The 23,243-nt window shown below is 46.0% G+C and overlaps 1 protein-coding gene across 3 annotated transcripts in view; it reads right to left on the bottom strand.

Annotated features, from left to right (window-relative positions):
- Positions 1-224: 224 nt before the first annotated feature.
- The window catches only part of Tsen2 (tRNA splicing endonuclease subunit 2), a 46,016-nt gene continuing 22,997 nt past the window's right edge, over positions 225-23,243 (bottom strand). For 2 of the 3 annotated variants that reach the window (XM_008854904.3, XM_017794820.2), the window contains exons 6-12: positions 20,756-20,833; positions 11,635-11,685; positions 8,890-9,028; positions 3,247-3,283; positions 2,576-2,687; positions 2,038-2,127; positions 225-1,038 (exon numbers count right to left, since the gene is read on the bottom strand). In XM_008854904.3, the coding sequence (XP_008853126.1) occupies positions 979-1,038; positions 2,038-2,127; positions 2,576-2,687; positions 3,247-3,283; positions 8,890-9,028; positions 11,635-11,685; positions 20,756-20,833 (567 nt within the window). In that variant the 3' untranslated portion in view covers positions 225-978. Of the gene's footprint in view, positions 1,039-2,037; positions 2,128-2,575; positions 3,284-7,396; positions 7,503-8,889; positions 9,029-11,634; positions 11,686-20,755; positions 20,834-23,243 lie in introns of those variants that run through there. The other variant, XR_003847268.1, reaches the window with a different exon arrangement.

Below are 23,243 nucleotides of genomic sequence, written 5' to 3'. Positions count from 1 at the left end.
GAGTGCCAGAACCTGTGTCTTGTTGTGTGGATTTTCCAGCTACCCAAACCAAGAACCAAATAAGCTATTCAGCGTCAGGTATTCTGCTATAGCAATACAAAAAAAGGACTAAGACATCCCCTTTACTACTAAATGCCCTTCAAGTAACTTTTCACTGCTCTGTAACCATAAAAAGGCAAGGTTTGTCCTGTTTTGCTATAAATCATTCGTTATGTCTCTCCAAATACATTATTTCATTGCTTATTTTTATTTCATAAAAAGCTCCCCAAAGCAAGATGTAATTTAAGCTAATACTGTACAATATTGTAGTCTATGCACAAACCCGCCAAATACTGAGCTCACGGAGAATTAATCAGGCTTCCCATGATACAGAAGTCCCCAGCAGATAGTCGATGGAGTTTTAAACATTTGGGTTGTTGGTTGAAGTCCTTGGATAAGTTGAGTCACACAAGTCTATTTTCTATTTAAAGTAACAGAACATGGGTGTGGCCTCAAGTGTGCTCTGACACTTTCTGAGGTAGACTGATGCGATGCAGGCGCCGAGATGCATGATGTGGTCTATGGACACAGCACTCTATAAACTGTGGAGTGCTGTGTCAATGCTAACTATTGTGTTCTCAGGTAAACTCAGAATAGAGTTCTCTGCTGCTTGGAAAGTGCTGTGGAGACTTGGGCTCAGCGAGGCCTCCCTCCCCAGGGGTCAGGTTCTGGTCCAGAGGTATGGAGCTCGGATCAGCCAGAGCCAGGAGCGACTGGCTCAAGAACATGGGGAGGAGTCTTCAGTCTCTTTCTCTTTCCTGTGTGATTTTATCTTCTAAAACACTAATTGTTTTCTAGAACCAAGGGCTTCATACCCTTTCCAACTGGTAAATTAATGGGAGATTATAATGAAAGGACTTTTTAACCTAGCCCTAAACTTGGCACATCTCAGGACACTCAGTAAGTGTTGTTGGTGAAATGAGGAATCAGGTTGAATGGTTAAAGCTCATCCTGGTCACTTCTCTCTCGGGAAGAAACCCATCGGCTGAGAATCACCTCCTGCAATTGAGTAAAAGAACTAAATTTCAAAAACAGAAGAGTGTTCCAAGCATTTGAAATCAGGGAGCATACTCCACAAAGAGCTGTCTTCACAGGATTCCCTAACTAGTCTCAAAGGAGGAAGATGTGGAGAGTGTGAGGTACGGCCATCACTTTTATGGGGGACGGTGTCTACATTGCTGTTGTGAGGACCTGGGGGTGCACGTGTCTCCCAGCACACGTCAGCAGTGAGGACTGGAGTCTCTAACACTGGGCCCTGGTCTGTGGGGTACTGGGATTGCTGGGTCAGCTGAGAGAGGAGAAGGAGATTTTGATCAGCAGTGGAGAAGAGTAGGACTAATGGAGGGAGGTGGCACTGGGGCCCTGGAGACAATAGGAAGGTTTGCCTGGGACAGGGTAGTGGGAACCGGGAAGATGCAGCACAGAGAAAGACACACTAGCTGTCAGGGGAGGAGCCAAAGATACTGTAGAAGTCCTGTAGGCACCAAAACATTACTATCGATACAACGCTGATTTGACAATGAACCTAAGCCCCAGCAGAAGAAAATCAGTCAAGGCAGGAGGAGGCTTGACTCAATACAGACACGGAGGAGTCAGATGTGAGGGGTAGGGCGAGGCTGAGCTGCAGTGCCAGTGCCTAGCACGAGTGAGGCTCTGGGTTCTACCCCAGCACTGAAAGGGTGGGGAGAAGGTCAAGGAGGGAGAGGCATGTTTAGTCTCTAGGAATGAGACTGTGGAGATCCTGGCCTGGCTGTGTGGGAGGGCCTACCCACAGCTGGTGATCCGGGAGCAACAGACAAAGCAGCAAAGGATTGCAGAATGCTACGAGTCTAACGAATTCAGTGGGAGAAGGTAACAGAGGTTTACAGGGCCAGAAGAGGCTTTTTGTAACCACAGCCAGACCACTTTTATTTGGCTTCTAGTGACCCCTGTTCCAGAGGACTAAGTTCAGCTCACAGAATGTTGGGATGCTGTGGACCTGTCTCTGTGCTTACACACCTGAACTTTAATCCTCTTCATACACTCTGGGGTCTCCATTTCTTTGTTGGTCATGGTCGAGGGCTTAACCAAATAGCATAGCATCAGCTCCTGTTGAGAAAAGGAAAGCAATTTCCACAGCCCATGAAACAACCTCACAAGTGTGGATGTGTGAGCAAGGGTGCTCAGGGGTGCTCCACAGCCCTCCCTGTGTGTGCTAGGACACACCGTATGCAGACTCACTGGGCATTCCCCTTTCTTCCTGGGGCTCGGCTTTCCTCTAAGAACCTGCCATTTATAATCATTGAGAGGGTGAGAGATGTGACGAAGCTGGGCCCACAGTACTCACAACAGTAAATGCATGTCACACATGCCATCAGATGGGGACACCAGGCTGGCCTCAGATTCACGATCCTCCTGCTTTCCTTTCTAAGTTCTGGGATTATAGGTGTGTGTGCCTTACTTGGTGGTATAAATGACTATATTTTAAAAGTTCTACTATGTCTAAGAATAAAAATGGAACCACTCCAGTGACAGCCAGTCAAAGCCAATGTCGTACCTTAGAGACATTTCCTGAGACTCTGCTCAGGGTGGCCAGTGACTTCCAGCTGAAAGGCCTGCGGAGGGACCCTTCGAAGTTGTCGTCGACTAGCTCGATGATGACAGAATAGCTGGAAGATAGGAGGGCATTCTGAACAGAAAACCATGAATCCAACTGTTCACACAGGAGAAATTCACATGCCTGATGCTAAAAGCCTACACCGCTGTTGAGAATAACTACTGACGAGCTCAATGGGGAGCTGCCAACCTCGAGGCTGATTTCAATGTTGACTTACAGAAGGGATGGGAATGTTTTTCCCCAAGGTGAAAGCTGTAACTTCTCGCACCTGCTTGGACACATACTCACTGGATGCTCTGAACATTACCCATAGATTAACTCAGTGTTTAACACAGAATCACAATTCCACCCCTACAGAGCACTCTGTCTACAGAGGAAAGGGCACTGTGGAAGGCTTGCTTTTTTTCCCCTTGTGGTGCTAGGAACAGAACCCAGGGCTTCACACATGCTAGGCAAGTGCTCTACCACCCAGCTGCGCCCCAGGCTCAGCCTTCACATTTACTCTCAACCCCATCAGGGCCTGTAGGAATGGTCCCTGTGGCACTGATGAACTGGAAGCCAGAAATGTCCTTGTGTTCTTTCCATTAGTTTATTTAAAAGTTGCTCCAAACCTTGCATGGTAAAATGGAGGGCCTTTCCGATAGAGCACTGCAAAGAGAAAGAAGATCTGTGACCACTCAAAATCAAAAGCTTGCTTCATTTATTTGCTGCTTTCCTCTCTAAAGGGAGGCAAACACCCAGCTATCTGCATGACACGTTGCCCTGCTGCCTGGTTTCAAATCCAAACTCTTTCTCCCCCTGAAACAAAGTGCAGTGAGTCAAATCTGCTGCCAAGACCCTGTGCTCTTGCCCACCCCACCCCATCCCACAAGCAGCACCCAGAGTCAAGCACAAGCCCTTCCTTTTGTTTTTTTCCTGGTGTTGGGGACCCAGTCCAGGGGCTAATTCTTCCCAAGTCATGCCCCAGCCACACATGACTCCCATCTGTCTCTCACTCCTTACTCTTCAGGCTGCCTGTGAAGTTGTATCTAAACTGTGATGTTTATAAAACGTAGAATATTTGCTCTTCACTCCAAACTAACCAATTTCAGAGTGAGGGAGTACGCAGTCTGGTTGGTGCTGTAGCAGGTACTGCTGGAAATGAACAAGACTCAAGCCTGTTTTTATGAAATTTAGGGATTGCTTCTCAGCTTTTTGGTGAAGATCAGGTAGAGAAATTCAGAGGCTGGGGAGATGGCTCAGTGGGTAAGAGCACTTCCTGTATGAGCATGTGGCTATGAACCTGAACCCCTAGTGCCCACATCAAAACTAGGGCGTGGCTATGCATGTCTGTAACCCCAGCACCAAGGGGTGGAGATAGGTGGGTCCCTAGAGCTGGCTAGCAGCCAGCCCACCAAAACCAAGAGCATCTGGTTCAGGGAGAGCCCTGTCTCAAGGTAATAAGGTGGAGAACAGAAGATACCCATCTTACTCTGACCTCATGTGTACCTACCTGCGGTCACATGCAACACACACACACACACACACACACACACACACACACACACACACACACAGATAAACATACAAAATACAAAAAAAAAAAAAACAAAAAAAACAACAAACAAACAACAAAAACTGTAGCCACAGGAGTCCTCCTGCCTCTGCCTCCCAAATGCTGGGATTATAAACCTGAGGCACCATGCCTGGCATTGCTTTCCTGTCCTTTGGAGCACAGGGCCCAGCGGGCCTCAAATGCCCTAGAGAGCTGAACAATACATGGGTGCACTTACCTACATGCAGGCAGTACACACATACACATAAAAATAATTACAAAATTCAAAAAAAAAAAAAAAAAAGAAATCCAAAGTCAAGAGGCTAAAAAAGAGCCATTACTAATCTTTCCACCCATTTTCCAGTCTGCCCTTCTCTTGGGGACATAAGCAAGTAAGCTTTTGGTTTTGAGTGGTCATGGATTTTCTTTCTCTGTGCACTGCTCTATCTGGAAAGGCCCTCCATTTTACCACGCAGGGTGAAGCCAGTCCATGGAGGTTGAAAAGAGCCACTCAGTGAAGGAGCCTAGGCCTAGGCACTGTGGGACTCTGCAGGGGACTATCTGGAGGCCAGGAGCTGTGTCAGGAGCTTTGTCAGGAACAGGCTAGCTGCTCATCAAGTCCATCTCTGCCTCCTCCAGGGCTCTTAGTCCCTGAGCCTGGACTGTGCACTATGTCACTTTCAGGTTGGCCCACAGCCACTCCTAAGTCTAGACATGCTCAGCCCTTGATCTAGAGCTGGAGCCAGTGCTAAAGACAAGAAAGCAGGAGCCAGAACCCTGAAGCACCTTTTGGAGCCCATCTGCCCACCAATCAGAAATGCTTGACTTCCCATGACTAAGAGTGAGAGCTTTGGCCGAGCCTCCAGGCCTTGCATTTGTAAGCAATGGGAATTACTGCTGCTAACACATTGAACTAGCTACCCAATGGAGGAAGGTTCAAGGAAAAGTTCTGTTCTTCTCGAGGACGTGGGATCCTGTAGTCACCTCAGGACACTGCGGAAACCCTCCACTGAGTCAGATCTTGCTAGTGTGTGTTTTCTGGGGTCATGTTTTCATTTCAGAATCTCATTTCCTATTTAAATTGTATTTCAAGTACTCAGCAACTCAGGTCATGTTAAGTAAATATCCAACATATTCAATTCTCTACTTTTGGGGTGTGGTATAGTGAAGGAAACCTGGTGTGGGGTGCATGGGAACTCAGAAGCTTTGCCTGCCCAGTCTCTGCCACCCCAAGTTGCGTGACTTTAGGCCGCTCCTGCGTGTGTGCATGGGCATGTGTGTACATGTGTGCATAATACAAGAGAAAGATGCAGTGGGCTTTTGGCTTCTTGGATGGCAAAAGGAGTCAGGTGTTGGGGAGAAGAACATGTATCCAGGCAGCCCTGTGCCTGCACATGTCTGTTGTGGGGTCTAGGTGACTTGTTCAGCCCCTCTGCACTGAAATTCCTCAGCTGCAGGAGGCTAATAGTCACACACCCAGCATACAATGATTCCAGGAGACAAGAAAGCCTGGCAGGGATCCTCTTACTGTGGAGGGGACCACAGAAAGGCTCCCTCCCTCCGAGGTCTGGCCAAACTTTCTCTAGGGGATCAAGATCCAAAGGAGCAGCAGCTGCTCTTGACTTAAAGTTCATCACTTGTTCTGAGAATAGCCACCAAAATGAAATGTGACTGACAGGACCAACTTAAACAAGACTCTCTGATTATATGTGGTGCTTATAGTTGCCCTTTATCAGGAGTCATAACCTTAAGGACAAGATGGTCCTGGGATTGACCTGTGTTGGAAGTCTTAGGGTATATGTGATTGTGTCACCGGCCTTTGACATTAATACTGATAAAAAGCAGCAGCTAAGCATGGAAAAGATGCAGAGCTTAGAGCTGTTCCCTTTAACCAAGGCTGGCACTGCCAAAGCAGGGAGTGTAGAGAACCCCTCCTGCTGCTACTGGCCAGTCTGACTCTGGGGCATGAGATGGAGACCAGTGCCATGTTAATCATGCAAGTGGCCAGAATGCCAAGGCCCCAGAGGTCTCAGAGAAAAGCTTTCTGACTGCCTTCCTGTCTCTCTCCTTTCAACCCCTCCTCTGTTCATTTAGCTGCTTTGTGAGACAGGATCACACTCTGTAGCCCAGGTTGGCCTGAACCTCACAGCCATTCTGCCTCTGTCTTCCATGTGCTGGGATTACAGGCATGCCCCACCATGATTTCTTTTCTTTTTAAAATATCAATCTGGGAGCCAGGCATGGTGGCGCACACCTACAAAGGTGTTTTATCTACATCACATGGAAAACATCTCAGGCAGATTAAGGAACTCATCTGCAGTCATCCAGGCAATAAGAGGTAGGGCTGGCAGTGCTCCAAGAGCTCTCTATTACCCATGCTGCCTCTGGGTGCATCCTGATAGCCTTGCTGATTGGGCTGACAGGAGAAGGGAAGACATCAGTGAAGAGAGAGAACATGACCTGTGGCCAACACAACTACCTGAGACTCTGCAAACTTATCCCCAGAGCACCTGTGCTTACCCCATGAAGCCATCTGTGCCTGATATCTGGGATGGCAGAAACAAAGGAAGTCTTTCATCCCAGAAGGAGGGGCAAGGCTCGATCTTTCACACTAGAGGGACAGGCATGAGAACTTCAGGGCTGCTGGTGCCCCTGGAGACTATCCCATGAGCCCAGGTTAAGCATAGTCTATTTAGAGCATTAAGAATTTGGAAGACTAAACTGAGCTTTTTAAAACAAAACAAAACAAAACAAAACATGGAGTAAGCCATGGCAGGCCCAGACCTCAAGGCTATGACTTTGAGGCCTCTCCAGTACTTTGAAATTTTTATCTGGGCCTCACGAACACTTCTGAAAAGACCCAGGAAGCACCCTCATGCGGCCTATGTGGAAATGGGTTTCAGTGACTTAAGGAATGAACCCAAAGATACAAGCTTATTAACCCAGGAGTCGATCTTGAAGCACTCTAGCACCCCAAGACTGCCCAGCTCCTCTCTCAATTCAGGGTGAGCATCACTAATTCCAAAGGCTCCAAAATCTGAATTCTTTTTGGTGTTGGGGTTCACACTTAGGGCCTCACGCATGCAAGGCAAAAGCTCTACCCTCGAGCTATGCCCCCACCATCCCCAAATGTGAAGTTTGGAATGCTGACATGCCACAAGTAGAAACTTCCAGACCATGGAGCTTTGTTTTGTGCATAAAATGGTAAAGCAGTGTCGCGCACTTACCTCCAGTCTAGTGCTCAAGGTGTCTAGGAACCATAGTGGAGCCTGTGCTGTGACTCAGGTCCCCTTCCCAAGGTAGTGCATTCTGTACATGCAGGTATTCTAAAGTCTGAAACCCAAAATGCTTCTGTTTCTAGGCATTTCAGGAGAGTACTCTTGACCTGCCTCCATTGAATGAATTAAATACCCTCAGAATATGAGCCAGTGCCCAGGAGCTGCCTGTTCCTCCACCTGAAAGTGCCACATCTGTTCTGCTGGTGGGTCTGTTGCCATGGCTTCACCAACCAATCTCTCTTCCATTGGTCCTCTCAGTCATTAGTAAGACAGAGGAGCCTACTCAATTCAGGTCACTTCTCTGCTCAGAATCTTCCTAAGGCTTCTGAACCCAAAGCACCCCTGATCTGGTCCCAGCCTGACCCACGGGATGGCCATAGCCTCCACACTCTTCCTGAAACCTGCGAGTGTGCCCTGCCTCAGCCTTTTGTGATTGCTATTCTTTCTGCCCAGGGTGCTCTTCCCAGACTCCACCCCCCACTGTGTTCACACCCTCCAGGGGTCCTTCCCACCACTCAGTGCTGTCCTTCATTTCCTTCACTCTGAAATTACAACTACATGTGCTTTTTTTTTTTTTGAAACAGGGTCTCCTTGTAGCTGGACTGGAAGTTGCTTTGTCTGGCCTCCATCTCACAGAGATCCACCTGCCCCTGCCCCTGCCCCTGCCTCCAGAGTGCTGAGAGTAAAGGTCTGGGCCACCACTCTTGGCTCTACATTTGCTTCCTTCTCTGCTCCCCAGTAAGTGCCGCTAGGGCTGTACATGCTTCTTCACCTGTGTTCTTGACACTGCAGGCCCTCTGGGATTACTAAGTGCAGAGCTCACCTGAGCCAGACTTGAACTCTGAGACCATCTATCAGGGAGGCAGTACCAGTAGAAATGCTTGTGTACCTGCACACTGTAATTCAAAGCCTGTAAGTTATTGGCCTCAGAAACTGTTATGAGCACATGACCCATCCTCTCCAAACTGCAGTTCTGTCAGACAAGTGAGGGCAGGAGCACATAGGGCAGAGAAAAGAGAAAAGGGCTGCCACAAGGACTGGGCGTGGTAGGGACTTAAAACAGCACTGACAAGGCACACTTGATGAGTGACAGCTGGGCTTATTACAATTCCATGGCTCCTCTTATGTGGAGGACAAGGCAATTGAGGCTGCAAGGATATAAGACAGGCAAAAATCATACAGCCCTCGCTAAGGCAAGGTAGGTGGTTGCTATAGCACACTTTCCTATATAGAGCAAACAGGCTGGAAAGCCCAAAGATTTCTGTTCACAGGCTTCCCCCATACCGCTTTTCTCTTTCTGTACTTAACCCACCCCACCCAAACACCCAACATTTGAAATGAAACCAGGCAGAAGACTCCTCAGCAACAGCAGGTAGCCACCTGACCTCCCAGGTGAACCAGGGGCAGACCCTATCCTCACACCCCCGACAAGATTTACTCACGCAAATCTGTCCCGTACTTGAGCCCCACTTTGGGCACCCAGCCTTTGCTTCGGAAGTAGTGGTAGGCCATGTAGGTAGTCCTGAAGGTGGGCTGGATCGAAGTGAAGGCTTGCCAGAGTTTCAGTATGGTTAAAGGCTCCTAAAGTTGTTTTTAAAAAGGCATCATTATACATGTATTCATGCCCACTCTGCCAGGGAACTGATATCCATACTAGTGTGGGGCTGAGAGAAACAGGATCCTTCTGCCAGCTGGATTCAGCCAGACCTGACCCACAATGTCAGGGTGACAGTGACCACACTTGGCTTGCTGCAACACAGTGCTGCAAGTGTAATGTGCACACCAAGGTCCAATGAGAACAATGTAAGGAATCTCAGTGGTTCTGGTTCTGTCAAGTTAATCACACTTTGTCCCCTTGCAGTGTTGGGGATGAAAGGCAGGACCTTGTGTATGCTTAGGCAAGTGTTCTACCACTGAGCTACATTCCCAGATCTCCTGAATAGCTAAATGAACTATGTATACATTATTAAAATTAGCTTCATTTGCTTTAAAAAAAAATACTCTTGGGGCTGGAGAGATGACTCAGTGGTTAAGAGCACTGTCTGTTCTTACAGAGGATATGAGATTAGTTCCTAGCAGCTTTATAGTAGCTAGCAACTCCTGTTCCAGGGGATCTGATGCCATCTTCTGGCCTCTACAGGTACTGCACACACATGGTTCACTTATATGCATGAAGGCAAAAAAAAATTCATACAAACAAAAAACTCCACATTTTTTTTTTTTTTGGTCTTTTTTTGAGACAGGGTCTCCCTGTAGCCCCAGCTGTCCTGGAACTCACTATGTAGACCAGGCTGGCCTTGAACTCACAGAGATCACTATTATAGCCCAGGCTAGTCTTGAGCTCCAGTCTTCCAGCCTCTGCCTCCAAGTGCTGGGATTACAAGTATGTGCCACCAAAAAAAATCTAAAATGAGCCAGGTGTGGTGGTGCATGCCTTTAATCCCAGCACTCGTGAGGCAGAGGCAGGTGGATCTCTGTGACTTCAAGGCCAGTCTGGTCTACATAGTGAGTTCCAGGCCAGCTGGGGCTACAGGGAGACCCTGTCTCAAAAAGACCGAAAGAAAAAAAAAAAAATCTAAAATGATCCATGTGGCTCCAAGCTGAGGTTCTCGTTCTACTTCTACTGGACAGCAGAGCTCTAGAGGCTCAGGAGAGGCAACAGTGAGGCTGGGGTGCAGCTTGGTAGAGCACAGGTTCAGCGTGCACAGGCCTTGGGCTTCATCCTCAGCACCAGAAAAGAAAGAAAAGTCAACATTTGGGAATGGGAAGCAGCCAAGGGCAAGGGGTGCGAGGCTATGGGGAGATGTGGGGAGGTAAGGAAGGACATTCTAGACAGAGGAACCAGCATGTACTATGGTATTTAAGTGTAACAAGCCCACCACAGCTGGAGGGCAGTGTGCTGAAACATTTCATAGATCCTTTAGTGAGTACTGTAATGTCAGGCTATGCTCAGAAAAGTAAAAAATAATTTGTAAATAAAATTTTCATTGAAAAACAAAAGATGCTCCAGTGCTCGGTTTTTAACCTGTAAGATTAGAGACCTGTTACCTTATAGCACAATCTAATGGGCCAACGGGTTCAGGAGGGAGTTGTTTCCAGGAGAGCGGAACGACGAGAATGCTTTCTCATGTAACACAAACAGTAACAGCAAGTAACCTTTGGGAAGTTTCTTTTTTTGCTCCAGTGCTTTGTAAAGGAGTCAATCCTTCAGCTATTTTGGGGCTCAGTCACTCAGTGAGACACACAGTTTAGCTAAGCGACAGAACCCACGCCCCCAGGCTCCTCTCTTCCTCTGCCTGGAGGTCAGCAAGGGGTACCACCGCTGACTATCTTCTAATGGCCACAGGCCAGTCAAAACCATTGGCTTTACAGTTACTCAGACAAGGGCTTAACTGCTAATTTGGACTACACTAGCTGGGTGGCTTTGTTGAGTTACTTATTTTCTTTGAGCCTCAGTTATCTTGGTACAATTCTTACCAGGAAGAGGTAAGGGTAAGAGCCAGGCATCATGGCCCACACCTGTAATTCCAGCTCTCAGGAGGCTGGGGGAGGAAGGTTGTCTCAAGTCTAAGGCCTGCTTGGGCTAGAGAGTGAGATCCTGTTTCAAGAACAAAAACAAAAAAAACACACCAAAACAAACCCCCTAGACTCAAACTAAAAAAAAAAAAAAAAAAATCCAGCCGGGCATGGTGGTGCATGCCTTTAATCCCAGCACTCGGGAGGCAGAGGCAAGCAGAAACCAACCAAACAAAAAAGAAACAGTGCATTTAGTACCTGTGCCATGCAGGTACTAAATACCAGTAAGTTTGATTAATATTTATAGTGCTGGGGATGGAGCCCAAGGCCTCCAGCATGCCAAGCTGTACTCTACACCCGAGCTGTATCCCACTTACAGTTTGATTTTTGTTGGTAATTTTGAGTACTGCCTTGCCCCAGGCTTCCTGCTTTTATGTAAGGAATTGCACTTCTGTTAGTCTCTGAGAGTGAAATGCATGAAGAGGTGGAAGTTAGCTCCTATACAAACTGATCCAGTGAGGATCCAAGGCCAAAACTTGGAGGAAAAATTCAGTTCCTGTTTCACTGGTTTGAAGTCAATACACTTGTGTCAAAGCTGTACAGGAATGGGTACAACTTGCTGTCAACACATGGAAACTGAAAGGGGATTATGTCTACACAAAAGTCCTTACCTTTTCATAGTAAATACTGAGACACCCCAGGGCATACACCAGGAAGAAGGCCTATGGACAAAGCAGGAGAAAGTGACTGTTAGAAACAGTGCCACATTCTTAGGGTTGGGTGTGTAGCTTAGGCATAAAGCAACTGTAGCATGCTCTGGGATTGAGCCTAATGGAAATAAAAATAGTTTTCTGATGTCCAAACAACCATGTGGTGCCAGCTTCACCTGTCCAGGATAGTCAGGAGCTACCATCAGCTGAATAGACTCCCAGGAGACCAGCATGGTGGGTACCAACGCTAGCTCACAGTGATACTGGTGTACTTTTTATTTATTATTTACTTTTGTGCTGGAGGCTGAACTCAAGGCCTCATGCATACCTCAGCTACCCTGTAAGCTACATCCCCAGCCTGACTTTTCTAACATGAAAAGATTTTTAAAGACACAAGAAGTGAAATTCACGACCAATGACAAACTGCCTGCCATCACCAGATGCAGAATAGGAGGGTCCCCTTGTATAGAATGGTGCCAGGAGCATGGTACCCCCCCTCTTCAGTCCTCAGGTTTCTATGGAAAGGAAGGCACTGCCAAACAGGGCTCAGCTTCTTTCCTCACTGTCTCCTCTGGTCCCAATCCAGTGCACATATAACAAGGGGCAGGCGGCCCGAGGGTACAGAACTGTCCAGGACTGAGAGGTGCAGGTCTAGCACTTCAGTGAACCCCCAGGAACCACCCAAAGCCTCTCAGCAGTTCTCAAGGCTGTCTGGATGTCAGTCTCATCCATGTGCCCCCATTTTGGTGGGAGACAGAAGTGACGGCAGAAGACTGAAGCCTGTGCTGTGGTGAGACCACATGGCATCTACACAGCCAGACCTGGCACTGATTTGCAAAAATGAAAGGACTATTTTCCTTTATTTTTGTTTTGGAAAACAGTTACTTTTCATTAGAACATACTATTTGTAAGCTGGATGTGGTGACTCGTGTCTGGCTTTCCTGAACATGCTCAGCCCTTTCCCAAGCCTCCTCCTGATCTGCCATGTTGATTGTCCTTCCTGACCACAGAATTAATTAACCCCTCTCTGCCCGTCTTCTTCAGAATACTTGCTTTTGCCTGGAAAACACCTTTCTTGCACAAATCTCTTGAGCTGACTGTGTTGTTCCCTCAGTCTACAAGGGAGCCTAGCTCCCCTTTGGTGCAGGCACAGTGATTGTGTTGAAAGAGAGGGAACCCCAAACCCTGCCTCAGCTTAGGCCCAAGCAGCTGGATCCACTGCAGTGGATCCAGGCCATACTCTGTTCTACTTCTCTGAGCAGCTGCCCACGGTCCCCAGGCAGCTGCAGTCTCACTTTGGCCCTCCTCTCCTCAACACTCACTACTTACTAACTCTAAATACTGTGGTTTTTGCCACATTTGCCTTTCTTGTTTCAGAGGAGACTGAGCAGAGTCTAACAGTCTTGGGTTTGAGTCTTCACTGAGGTGGCTTTATTTGGATCAAATCTACAGGAGACCAGAGGTCTGTGAAGCTGGTTCTATAAGCAAGTTTTCCCTTTTGGGTGCCCAAGTGAAGGGAAGCCAGTGATGTTTTATCATCACATAGCTTAATCAGGTTAGCACCCACAGCACAGTACTGGAAACCAGATGTCAAGAACAGGCCTCTCAGCAGCAATGGAGCATATCAGTAGCCTGGCTCAGTGGTCACATGACCCCCAAATGAATATCCACATGGAGCAAGCATGGCAATGTGTGGTGGTCTGCCATGGGCACAGTTCAACAGGAGGGCAGGGAAGGAGCCAGCTGTGGAACACATGGGAGTTAAAGCTGTCAGTGTCCAACAAGGGAAAGGTATATCCAGTTAGGTAACCATTGTCTGTGAATTCTTACTTTATGACCCACATCACCACCTCAAAGAGAGGACAGCTTGCTATCAGGGAAGGAATGAAGGCAGGGTTGAGTAGGACCTGTTGTATTTGTATGTGTCAGAAATGGCATTGGGGAGGTAGGTCATGCACACTACTATGTTGAACCAATGTCATGTCCAATACTGAACTTTTTTTTTAATTATTACATCGAATAAGCAGACAGGAAGTAGGATTTGCAAGACATTTTTAAAAAGCCCTCCCTTAGCATAACCACATCTTTCTACAAGAAAGAAAATTCCATTGAAATAATTTTAAATTTAGAGAAAAAAACTTTAAGAAGTATATAAAAGGGGGCTGGAGAAATGGCTCAGAGGTTAAGAGCACTGGTTGTTCTTGCAGAGGACCTAGGTTCAATTTCCAGCATCCACATGGTGGCTCACAACTGCCTATAACTTCAGTTCTAGGGGATCTGGTGCCCTCTCTGGCCTCTGCAAGCATTGCACACACATACTAGCAAAACACTCATGCACACACAGTAAAAACAAATAAAAAAATTAAAAATATATTAAAGTACCTGCCATTCTGTGTTAGAACAACAGAGGGAAGCTAAACTGGGACCATACCATGTTAGCATCCTTGGTAAATGCCTGCCAGGAAAGGCACCCAACTGATGTCACATCTCATTTGATCTTCGCTAAAATCCTCTGGGGACACATCTCAGAATGTTACCCATGAGAAAACTGAGGAATGGCACAACATCATCTTGTGCTGCTGATGTGGCAAATATTTACTTCCACTTATATTTTGCCTATAGCTTCGCTTCTGTCTTTAACACAGAGAGGACTAAAATCCAGGGTCTCAGGCATGCTAAGCAAGTGCTATACCATGGAGCTACCCATTCACCAGCATCTTATCAATACCCATTTATCATTGGTAGTTCAGGAAAAACACTTCAGTTCAGGTGCTGGATAAGATGGCTTAAGTCCACAAACTGACCTTGAGCAGGGAACTTAACCACCCTGAGGTTCAGTTTCTTTCCCTGTCTGAGAGGTCACAACGGGATCTAGGGGTGCCCACAGGGTGATGTGAGGACTTAAGGACATGATACACATATCTGTCATTAGCACAGACAGTACCTTGCACACAGAACGTAAGGCTAGCACACAACCATTTATATATAATTAATTAATTTATTTATTTATTCGTATGAGTGTATTTCCTGCATGTATGTGAGTGCACCTGTGTTGTGCAATTCTCGGTCAGAAGAGAGCTTTGGACTCCCCTGGAACTGGAGTTAAGGACAGTTCATAACTGCTGGGTGCTGGGAATTGAACCTGGGTTCTCTGCAAGAGCAGCCAGTGTTCTTAACCGCGGAGCCATCTCTCCAGCCCCACTACTATATTTTAATGTCCTTGTTCTCTGTGACTTCCTCCTCTCAGGCCTTGGTTCTGAGCCCACGCAGTCATCAATGAGGGTCAATAAGGGACACACCCCTGTTGGTGTTCCCTCTTCCATGAAATTACCAGACGATGCAGTGCCACAACAGACTGGATGGTGCTGTGAATAGTCGCTGTAGTTGTCAACCTGCTTCTCACACAGCAGCAAATGTCCCTCCCTTTCTCTGCCCCAAGCAGATTTCATAACAGGGTCAAGGTCCTCTTCCTGCTCACATCTTGAGCACCTACCTAGTCTGACAGACAGGAGGCTCTCAGAAAAGGCTGGCTGAACAAAGAATCACAACAGGAGGACATGCCCTACATCCTCCTTCCAAGGTGCCACCAGCCCCCACCAGTCACCACAGAGAGCTACCAGAGGCTCTGATGCACAACAGGAAGAGAACATGGTGCATATGAATAATGGAATTTCATTTAGCCAGAGAGAATAATGAAATCATGACATTTGTAGGAAAGTGGATGGACTCAGAGTCAGAGCATGTTTTCTATCATATATGGGAATCTAGATTTATATTTATGTGTGGGTATGTTGGTCAAAAAAGTAGAAAGGAGAGGGCTGGAGAGTTGGCTCAGTGGTTAAGAGCACTGACTGCTCTTGCAGAGGACCGAGGTTTGATTCCCAGCACCCACATGGTGGCTAACAACCGACCATAACTCCAGTTCCAGGGGATCCAATGCCCTCTTCTGACCTCTGAGGGCTTTGCACAACAGGGGTGCACTTACACATAATCACGCAATACTCGCATACACATAAAAGAAACTGTAAAAAGGAGACCACGAGAAGAGAAGAAGAGATCTTGAGGGAGTGGGGAAGAAGAGAGGGTTGTGGGATACATGTGGTCCAGAAAGATGCGAGCAGGGAAGGGCAGTGGAGGATGACCAACAGAAACAAAATACACGTGTGTATGAACATGTCATGACAAAGCCCATTACGTTGTACACTAAACCTTTTTATAAGTTTTTTTCTTAAAAAAAAAAAAAGGCCATTTAGAGCAAATATACTTGAAGCAGGGATCAGAATTTCAGAGTGAAGTAATTATGGAGATAAAATTAAGAGAATTGCTGGGCGTGGTAGCGCACGCCTATAATCCCAGCACTCAGGAGGCAGAGGCAGGTGGATCTCTGTGAGTTCAAGGCCAGCCTGGTCTACATAGTGAGTTCCAGGCCAGCTGGGGCTACAGGGAAACCCTGTTTCAAAAAGACTGAAAAAAAAAAAATTAAGAGAATTAATCTGAATCTACAGTATGTGGTGTTTTTTGTTGTTGTTTTATTTTTTGAGACAGGGTCTCACTGTATCCCCAGCTGGCCTGCTATGTAGACCAGACCTGCCTGGCCTCGATCTCACAGAGATCCACCTGCCTCTACAACTGCCTCCTGAGTGCTGAGATTAAAGGCGTGTGCCACTATGTCTAGCTGTATTTAAGTAATTTTTAACCTCAGTTTCCCCATTTTTCTTCAATGCTGTGGTCTCCTGGGAAAGGAACCAGGCCTGGAGCCCCCACAGGAACACTCTATGACTGACTGATACTACACCCCTGGTCCTGACATGAATTTAAGTTCTTAAGTGATGAAATCTGCATTATGGTTTCTTAGGGGACTTTACTCATCTCTCAAAGGTATGTATCAGTCTTGATTTTTTTGTTTTTTGTCTTTGTGACAGCGTCTCATGTAGCCCAGGCTGGCCTCAAACTTTCTATGTAGCTAGGTCTGGCTTTGAACTTCTGATCCTACTGCCTTCATCTTCTAAGGGCCGAGATTACAGGCATGCACCACCATGCCTGGCATATTCCCCTTTAGCTGGCCTGAAATTTATCTTAGCACACACTAGGAGATAAGATCACAGCTTTCTCTTTCCACAGGAATGACTCACCAGCTTGCCACAACACTACAGATCCATTGTCCTTTCCTCACTGATATGAAATCAGATTTTCAGTGCACACTGAAATCCCATCTACAAATGGTCTGCTGTAGATTCTTTCGGCCCAATCTTTCTACTCCTATAGCAATACTGCCCACTACAATGAGAACATGTCTCTTAAATTTTGTTTGGGGCTGGGAGTACAGTTCAGTGTAGAGCTCCTGCCTAGCACATATGAGGCCCTGGGTTTGGTCAGTAATAGCAGGAGCAGCAGCAACAACAAAAACAATTTCTTGGCTAGTCATATGATTCCAAATGAACTTTAAGAATCAATGAAGGGGACTTTGATTTCTTATCCCTACTTTTCCACCCTTAAACTTCTGTATATATATTTTTATGTAACCTACTTTATTTCTGGAGAAATGTTAAAAATCACCTCTCTTTGGAATAATAAAAATATTCTAAAAAAAAAAAAATCAATGGAGGGGAAGAGCAAAGCCACAGTCCTTTCCTCTCTTTCCACCAGCACTTCCCACTAGATTTTGAACAACCCAGATGTGAATGGAAGTTCAGCTGAAGGTTCCTACATGTCCAAGTACATAATTAAGCAGACTATCAATATGCCCAGGGAGGTTGGATAATAGAATTTTGAACTTTATTCAATTTTAATTAATTTAAATCAAAGCAGTCACTTGTGGTTAGTGGCTACTGAATTTCAGAGTGGACCTACTAGTCTCAGGTTAACCAATGAAGAGATGAGGTAATGTTCCCTATATCCTTCCTACACTGAGAGCTGAGCTCTGTATCGCTGACCTCCCTGAGCGGAAGGAAGCATGTAGGAAACTGAGGGCTAGGGAGACACAGTACTCTCCTCTGGACACAGCTCTGAAAACACCACTGACATGGACAAATCCAACAGGCTCCTCTTGACACCTACACATGAAGGTCAAGAGCTGTGCCAGATGCAGCAAGAGCTACCAAAGAAACCCAGGAGGGGTGCCCACTACCTCCCCTGGCAGAAAGACAATTCTGTGCACAGGACCGACAGAAGCAAGAAGGGAGGGAGGGGCTCAACCAAGGCAATGCCACATCAGAGGGATAGGACGATGTAGCTTGTGGTCAACCAGAACACAGCCCGTGCACTGGGTGGGGAAAGCTAAGTGACTGTGCAGAAGGAAATACCTGGACCCCACCCACTTGCTAAAGCAGCCAGTATGTGATTGGAGTCAGACCTGCAGACTAAACACCAGAGTTCTGCAACTGAAAAAATATGTAATTTTATTTACTCTTGTTCAAACAGTCTGGCTATATTGTCTAATGACCTTGAATTTCTGGGCTCAGATGACCCTCCTTCTTTTTCCTCCCAAGTAGGTGGGACTATGGGCATGTGCTGCCACACTGGGTGGATTGTGCTTTTTTTTCCGTGCTGGGGATTGACCCAGGGCCTTGTGAATACTAGGCAAGTACTCTACCAATGAGCTATATCCCCAGCCTATAATGGATGAATTATATGGTACATTAATTATATCTTAATATAGATGTACTTTTAAAAAGCTGATGAAAATAAGTGATATAACATTCAGGCAATTTGAAATCTTGATGAGAAAGATTAAGTTGAGTGCGTGGGTGCACACCCTAATCCTAGCACTTGGGAGACTGAAGCAGGAGGATATTGCGTTCATGTTAGTCTGAGCTATGTAGCAAGATCCTGTCTCAAAAAAAAAATGGAAGGAAGTCCAAGAGACTTCCAAAATAATGCAGGCTATTGCCATAGTTCTTGATTACCTCCCAGAACTTGAAGACCCTGTTGATGAAGACAGGACATACTTTGAACATAGCACTTGGAGCAGAGGAGCTGGAATTGACCTAGAAGCCTCCTCCCTGAAGATTATCTCTCATGGTTCTAGAGGATACCATGCAAGCTGCTAAGGGAGAAAAATCAATCAATGGTCCAACCCCAGCTTTAAAGCCTAATAAACACAACGACAACTGGCACAACAAACTACAGTGGTGCAGTAGTGGCACTTTTATCTAGGGGGGATCAACAGCTATCTAATTGGATTTAAAGCTTACTCAATGAGAGGAAAATCAGATGTGGCACTGTAAACATAGCTAAACACACATAGCTGAAGAGGTCATAGAGCCTAGAGAAAACCCTGTTTGTCATATCCTTAGACAAATATAATTTCTTTTTAAAAATTTATTTTATATGTATGTATGAATGTTTTGCCTGCATGCATGTAAGTGCACCCAGGTCGTGCAATGCATGTGAAGGCCAGAAAAAGGCACTGGATCCCCTACAACTGCAGTTACGGATGGTTGCTGGCTGCCATGTGGGAACAGAAAATCGGACCCAGGTTCTCTGCAAGAGCAGCCAGTGCTCTTAACCATTGAGCCATCTCTCCAGTACCAACAAAACATAATTTCTTTTTCTTTCCTTTTTTTTTTTGAGACAGGGTCTCCCTGTAGCCCCAGCTGGCCTAGAACTTACTATGTAGACCAGGTTGGCCCTGAACTCACAGAGCTCCACCTGCCTCTGCCTCCCAATTGCTGGGACTAAAGGTGTGTGCCACCACGCCTGGCTAGACAAACATAATTTCTTGGTGTATGCTAAATATGTATCCTTATATTTACAGACAAGTATACCAGTCACCATCATTCATTAAAGAATTTTTTTGGTAACAAATGGAGACTGTTATAGAATTCTACAACTGTTCACACATAGAGAACAAGTGTCCCTGAAATGCCTAGCCCTAAGCAACACATCTACAATGCAACCTCTATACCTAAGTCTCATGGAGCATAGTGGAATAGGGGGTAGAGGGAATATTAATGCATCACTCAAATCTCACCAGGGAAGCTTCTCATACAACAGAGGGAGATGAACACAGAAGGCCAAAACAGGACAAAATGTAGAGTATAAGAGACTGCAGAGTGTGTGTCTCTAGATAGGACTCATATTAAATGTCACCTACCCAGGGCTCAGGGATCATTTCGGAGGAGAGGACAGAAAGATTGTAAGACCCAGGGGTGGTGCATGACCATAAGAAAACAGAGTTCACCAAGCTTCTGGGAACTTGCTCATATGGACTTACAGCAATGGTGACAGCATGCACAAGACCCATGCAAACTCAATTAGACAAAAAACATATACAGCTGGGGAAATGGGCAGGCGGCCCCAACCATAGCTGAGGAACTACTGGCAACTGATCACTGCTGAGTGAGGGAGAGCTGATATTCTTTTTTTCTGTCTTTTTGAGACAGGGTTTCCCCTATAGCTCCCCTATAGTCCTAGGTGACCTGGCCTTTAACTCACAGAGATCTGCCTGCTTCTGCCTCCCAAGTGCTGGGATTAAAGGTGTAAGCCACCACACCCACTAGAGTCTTAAGGAAGTGATGCTAGATTGGCTCACCAGGCTCCAGTGGATGAACTCACACTGTGGATATACAAACTTGACTTGAAAGGCCTTTACATATATAACAGAATGCATGAAACCCTGTGGGAAGGCTATAGGGAGGTGCAGATAGAAGAGGGTCTTAAATATGATTAAGATGTATTGTATGAAATGCACAGACATCCAATAAAGATGTACATGGAAAAAAATTCTTTAAAAAAAATAGGAGGGAGAAAAGAGGGCAGAGAGAAGGAGGACCTGGGAGGTGGAAAGGGTTCATACAAAACCCTCACATGTTCAAACACCCTTTTTTTCCTTGCTGGGAGTCTGAACCCAGGGCTCTCATATGCCACTCAAGTGCTCTCACTGAGCTTCAGCCCAGGCACATGTCTCAGAACTGATTATTATCAGTATTCAGGCTGAGGAGTGCCATTTAGGAAGGTGATTCTAACACTCAGCTGTAAAAGTCAGCAACTCCTCCATACAGAGCTGCTCTGGCAGGTAGGTTTAGGGATAGCCCGCAGGGCTGAGCTCACCAAGAGCTGAACTGATACACGGGACACGCACCTCTTCCAGGCTGAGCTGCAGATACTCCAAGATCCTGTATGGATTTCTTCTGCATACCAATCTCTTTTTCTGGACAAACTAAAGGGAAAGAAATAAAATCAAACATACTGAACACAAGTAAGCACCACAAAAAGAGAGAGAATTTCAAAATGAGCATCTTCTGACAAAGTCAACATTGACATGCTGTTGAGTAAATTCTGTAAAAGTCAGATTTTATTTTATTTTTTAAAAGATTTATTTTGGAGCTGAAGAGATGGTTCAGTAGTTAAGATCATTTGTTACTCTTATGTAGGACCCGATTCAGTTCCCAGCACCCACATGGTGGCTCACAACTGATGGGCCTCTGTAAGCACCAGGCACACACGTGGTGCACATACATACATGGAGGCAAAACACTCATACACATAAAATAATCTTTTTTAAAAATGTATTTTTATGCTGGCTGTGGTGGTACATGCCTTTGATCCCAGGTCTCAGGAGGCAGAGGCAGGGAGATTTCTGTAAGTTTGAGGTCAGCCTGATCTACGTAGTGAGTTCCAGGACAGCCAAGGCAGCAAAGTGAGACTCTATTTAAAAAAAAAAAAAAATTAGGCTAGGTGTGGTAGCACACACCTTTAGCCCCAGCACTTGGGAGGCAGAGGCAGGTAGATCCTGTGAGTTCCAGGCCAGCTGGAGCTTCAGGGAGACCCTGTCTTAAAAAGACAAACAACAACAAAAAATACAACAAAAAACCAAAACAACAACAAAAAAACTGAATTTACTTTTATTACATTTTAAATTACATGTATGAGTATGTGTCTGTGTGGAAGTATGTGCTAATGAGTGCAGGTGCCCTAGGAAGTCATAGGCACTAGAGTCCTTGGAACTAGAGTTATAGGAGGTAGTGAGTTACCTGGGAACTGCACTTGAGTCCTCTGTAAGAATACCTAGTATGCTTAACTACTGAGTTGTCTCTCAAGGCCCTTCTAAAATTTCGTTTATTTATTTAATTTTTTTTTTTGGTTTTTGAGACGGGGGTCTCCCTATAGCCCCAGCTGGCCTGGAACTTGCTATGTAGATCAGGCTGACCTTGAACTCACAGAGATCCGCCTGCCTCTGCCTCTGCCTCCTAAGTGCTGGGACTAAAGGTGTATGCCACCACATCTGGCCCTCCTACTTTTTTTAAATTTAAATTTTATTTTAAATACATGTGTGTATCTCTGTATGGGAATGTGCATGAGAGTGAAAAAAATCTTTAAAATGACACATGGTTATTTTATTTTTGCTAGTATTTTGATTTCTACCTATGAGCTTTTCCTGCAGTTGTAATATTTTGCTAGTGAATTTAGTGCCCCCCCATGCATGTATACATGTTCTTCTTTAAAAAATTTATTTTTATTTTATGTGTATGAGTATTATGCCTACGTGTATGAAAGTGCATCCATGTCATGCAGCTCCTGTGGAAGACAGACAAGGGCACTGAATCCCCTGGAACTGGAGTTATAGACGGTTGTTAGCCGCCATGTGGGTGATGGTATTTGAACCTGGGTCCTCTGCAAGAACAGTCAGTGCTCTTAACTGCTCTTAACTCCAGGCCCTGCATGCATGTTCTTAACAAGACTTCATAAACATTACTATTTCACACTATACTCGAGGTCACATGTAAGTAATTATACTGCATTTCTTTTCCTCTGAAACAAGGCAGAGAAAATTATTGGTTCTGCTTTAACTTAAGCTTTTAGAAAGTTTGAATTTTAGTGGAAAGAGCCCACATGACTGCTGGGTGCCTGGGACTGGGCCTCAGTGCTAGCCCTGGAAGGCTCATACGCCCTGTTGGGAGACCTCTGTTATGCAAAAGTCGAAGCCCCTTCACACCGGACAGCTCATGCAGCTCGGGGAATGTGCTGCGGGCTCCTTTTCATAGCAAGGTGCTTTCTGGCATCTTTCCTGTCTCTCCCTTTGAAGTGGCCGCCACAGATGCCTTGACATAAACATGGCCTTTGGCTCTATGCATACCATGCCTTCCTGTGTGTGATTTTTACAGGTAGACAATAGTCTAGCAGAAACCCACTTCCACATGTAAATAGAATATCTCACAAAGTATCTAAAAGCTTTTACCACTACCCCCATGGTATATAAATATGCTAGTCTTCTCTTAATAGTCGGAGATCAGGCCAGGGACCCGGAGATCAGGCCAGAGACTGGGAGATCAGGTGAGAGACTGGGTCCCAGAAAGCTGGATCAGCAGAGAACTGGACAGCAAGGAGCAGAGATACAATAAAGCAGTAAACACAGACTAAGCCGTGCCTTGAGTCCTGTGTCTTACTACCGGCGACCTGATCTCACCGGAGAGCAGCACTCTCCGTTACCGACCCACGGATATCCTAGCTTTCGCCGCCTCCGTGTTTCTTCCCTGTGGAGTTCACTGGCCAGGACTCCGCAATCCTGAGGAAGGGCACAAGGGTGTAATAGAGGCAGGATCCCGACTAGATAATACTCTAGTAGCAGA

The sequence above is a fragment of the Nannospalax galili genome, unplaced genomic scaffold, assembly GCF_000622305.1.
Source record: "Nannospalax galili isolate Female #2095 unplaced genomic scaffold, S.galili_v1.0 scaffold406, whole genome shotgun sequence".
Lineage (NCBI taxonomy): Eukaryota > Metazoa > Chordata > Mammalia > Rodentia > Spalacidae > Nannospalax > Nannospalax galili.
The sequence above is the reverse complement of the archived record's forward strand: the minus strand, read 5'-3'. Positions and strand labels throughout refer to the sequence as shown.